General features: G+C 40.1%; 1 protein-coding gene across 2 annotated transcripts in view; it reads left to right on the forward strand.

Moving 5' to 3' along the window:
* Window positions 1-3,521, forward strand: part of ACBD3 (acyl-CoA binding domain containing 3) — a 54,988-nt gene that overhangs the window by 29,073 nt on the left and 22,394 nt on the right. For both annotated transcript variants that reach the window (XM_003790992.1, XM_012805919.2), the window contains exons 2-3: window positions 184-325; window positions 1,334-1,474. In XM_003790992.1, the coding sequence (XP_003791040.1) occupies window positions 184-325; window positions 1,334-1,474 (283 nt within the window). The remainder of the gene's footprint in view (window positions 1-183; window positions 326-1,333; window positions 1,475-3,521) is intronic.

Consider the following 3,521-nt stretch of genomic DNA (forward strand, 5'->3'; position numbering starts at 1 on the left):
AAAAAAAAAAAAAAAAGTTAGTAATTAAAATAAAAATTTCACTATAGTAGTGTTTATGTGTGTACCTATCACAAGGCAGTTTATGACACACCTTATACCAAATCTGTAGTGTATATATATAGTGCTAAAAATTATATATTTTGCTAGTGCTAATTGTTTTCTTTATGTTTCTTTTTGTTACAGAAAAAGATGGCAAAGCATTTCATCCAACTTATGAAGAAAAACTGAAGCTTGTGGCACTGCATAAGCAGGTTCTTATGGGCCCATATAATCCAGACACCTGCCCTGAGGTTGGATTCTTTGATGTGTTGGGGAATGACAGGAGGTAACAATGTTTTGCTGCATAATGAATTTTAATTATTATTCTTTGTTGGAAAGGGATATTGTGTGTATTGTTCAGGATGCAAATAGCTGGTTCATTAGCTTAGAATAAGAACCGAAACAAACATTTTTGCTTGCAGCTTCTGGAGTCTTCAGATGTTTATCTGTTTTGACTTGGAGATGTTTATGGCTGAATATTGTGGAAGAAGTTTACTCATCTGATTATGAACATAAGACAAGTACAGCTTCATTTGATTCTTCCTAAATAACATTAAAGTCAGCCATTTAAAGTATATAGTAATTGATTCCCTTACTGTAGCAGTTCTCTTCCTGTGGGTTGCAACCCACAGGAACTGTATTAAAGGCCCACAACATTAGAAAAGTTGAGAACCACTGCCTTATTGGACATACAGATAATTGTGGTGAAAAGGAATACACTGAGTGTTTCCTTCAATTAGGGCTAAATATTATACTATGTATAAGGAAAATAAAATGTTGATACCTTTTTGCTGTATGGAGTCAGCAGCAATGCAGTTAAATTCGGTTTGGATTGGCCTGTGCTCGTAGCTCAGTGAGTAGGGCGCCAGCCACATACACCGAGGCTGGTGGGTTCGAGCCCGTCCTGGCCTGCTAAACAACAATGACAACTATAATAAAAAAAAAAAGCCAGATGTTGCTGCAGATGCCTGTAGTCCCAGCTACTCGGGAGGCCGAGGCAAGAGAATTGCTTAAGCCCAAAGAGTTTGAGGTTGCTGTGAGCTGTGATGCCACGGCACTCTACCCAGGGCAACATAGTGAGACTCTGTCTCAAAAAAAAAAAAAAAAAAAAAAAAATTAGGTTTGGATTATATTTGGCATGTAAGTCAGCACATGCTTGTTGAAATTTGAAATTTTGAGACCTTTGCTTATTGTAGAATCATTGTTCGTGGTAGTTATTATTGAAAATTAAGTTTACATCAAATTTCTCATTCTTTTAAGAAAGGGAGATAACTTTTCCTATTATTCTTTACAGGAGAGAATGGGCAGCTCTGGGAAACATGTCTAAAGAGGATGCCATGGTAGAGTTTGTCAAGCTCCTAAATAGGTGTTGCCATCTCTTTTCAACGTATGTTACGTCCCACAAAATAGAGAAGGAGGAGCAAGAAAAAAAAAGGTGAAGTTTGAGGGCATGGAATCCTTTGCCCCTGTGCAGGCCAGTGTACTGAGGATTTTGCTTTATGGAGTGCCTATTCTAGTGTCTTACTTCCTCTAGGTCCCCATTTCTTAGGGCATTTGTTCAAACTGGCTCATGTGAACAAGTACAATAGAACCTCTGTAAGTTGACCACCCAAGGATTGTAACAGAATAGTCAGCAAACAGAGGTGATCAACGTAAGGAATAGACCTACTATACTGATATATACATGTGATGCATGTCTGGTCTATGATATGAGGTCAACTTATGGAGATGGTCAGTGTAGGGAGGTTCTACTGTAGGGGGGAGAACTGCTTCTTTCTGGCTGTAACTTTAAAAGGAAACTCCCATCCATCATAGTGGTATTCCTTTTGTCCTCTTATGCTACAGTTCTGAATGAGTTCCGCCATAAACTCAACCACTCCCTCCTACCTGTTCTTTAGTGTGACATACCTTTTGCAGCTGTCTCCCTTGAGCTTCTAGAATATTCATGCTCCATTTTATGGTTTTCAATTATGCTACTTAGTAGGCCTTATGTAGGCATTTATTTTGGCTTTGGCTACCAGCTGGTTTCTTATTTTCAGCGTTTGAAAGAGGAACTCCTAAATGTATTGTTTATAGGATTCCCAGTTGTGATTATGAATTAGGATTATGGTTACACATTATTTATCTCTAGAGGTAATATTTTCAACAACTTCAACTATCTAAAATTTCTAGGCAGTGAAAAATATACTATAAAACCAGTTTTTCCTCCAATTATATTATACTTCAGAAACAGTTTGTTCTCTGGTTTCCTGCCTTGACCGGAATTAGAAATAACAGAAGAGAAATAGCTTTGATAGTGAGGGAAGAGGTAGAAACTATGAAAACTAAAATACAAGAATTATAAAAGCATGGCAATCAGGGGCCATTTAATACAAACGTGAACTTACGTCTCAGTATTATTATGACTTGGTGCAATTTTTGTGCGGGGCAAGGGAGACAGAGTCTTGCTCTGTCACCTAGGCTAGTGGACTATGGCAGGATTCATAGTTCACCAGAGCCTTGAACTCCTGGCTCAAGGCATCTTCCTTCCTCAGACTCCTGAATAGCAGGGATTATAGATGTTGTATACCACTATCCCAGACTGTTTTTGGAGTTTTTTTGTTTTAAGAGAAATGTGGTCTCATTGTGTTGCCAAGGCTGGTCTTGAAATCCTGGCCTCAAGCAGTCCTCTTACATCAGCCTCCCAAAGTGCTGAGATTATAGGTGTAAGCCACTGTGCCCAGCCTGACTTAGTACCGTCTTTATGTTTATAGTTAGAACCTTTGAGTTGTCAAGAGACAGAACACTAGATACAATTTATTCCTACCTAAGAGAATAGGAAATAGGTTAATTACATATTCAGAACTTTATCCAAAGATTTTTTTAATCTAAAGGAAAACTTTTTGGGGTTTTTTTTTGTTTGTTTTTGTAGTTTTTGGCCGGGGCTGGGTATGAACTTGCCACCTCCAGCATATGGGGCCAGCGCCTTACTCCTTTGAGCCACAGGCGCTGCCCTGGGTTTTTGTTTTTTAATTTGAGACAGAGTCTCAAGCTGTCACCCTAGGTAGAGTGCCATGGCATTATCATAGCTCACAGCAACCTCAAAGTCCTGGGCTCAAGTGATCCTCCTGCCTCAGTTTTTCTATTTTTAATACAGACAAGTCCATGCCCATAGCTCAGTGAGTAGGGCACCAGCCACATACACGGAGGCTGGCCCTGGGTTTGAGCCTGGCCCGGGCCTGCTAAAGAACTAAGACAAGTGCAGCCAAACAATAGCCGGGTGTTGTGGTGGGCACCTGTAGTCCCCGCTACTTGGGAGGCTGGGAAGAGAATCACTTAAACCAAGAGTTTAAGGTTGCTATGAGCTGTGACACCACAGCACTGTACCAAGGGTGACATAGTGAGACTCTTACCTCAAAAGAAAAAAAAAAAAAATAGAGGGCTCGGCGCCTATAGCTCAACCAGCTAAGGCGCCAGCCACGTACACCTAAGGTGGCGGGTTC

Source organism: Otolemur garnettii, unplaced genomic scaffold (assembly GCF_000181295.1).
Source record: "Otolemur garnettii isolate 467f Iridium unplaced genomic scaffold, OtoGar3 scaffold00045, whole genome shotgun sequence".
NCBI lineage: Eukaryota > Metazoa > Chordata > Mammalia > Primates > Galagidae > Otolemur > Otolemur garnettii.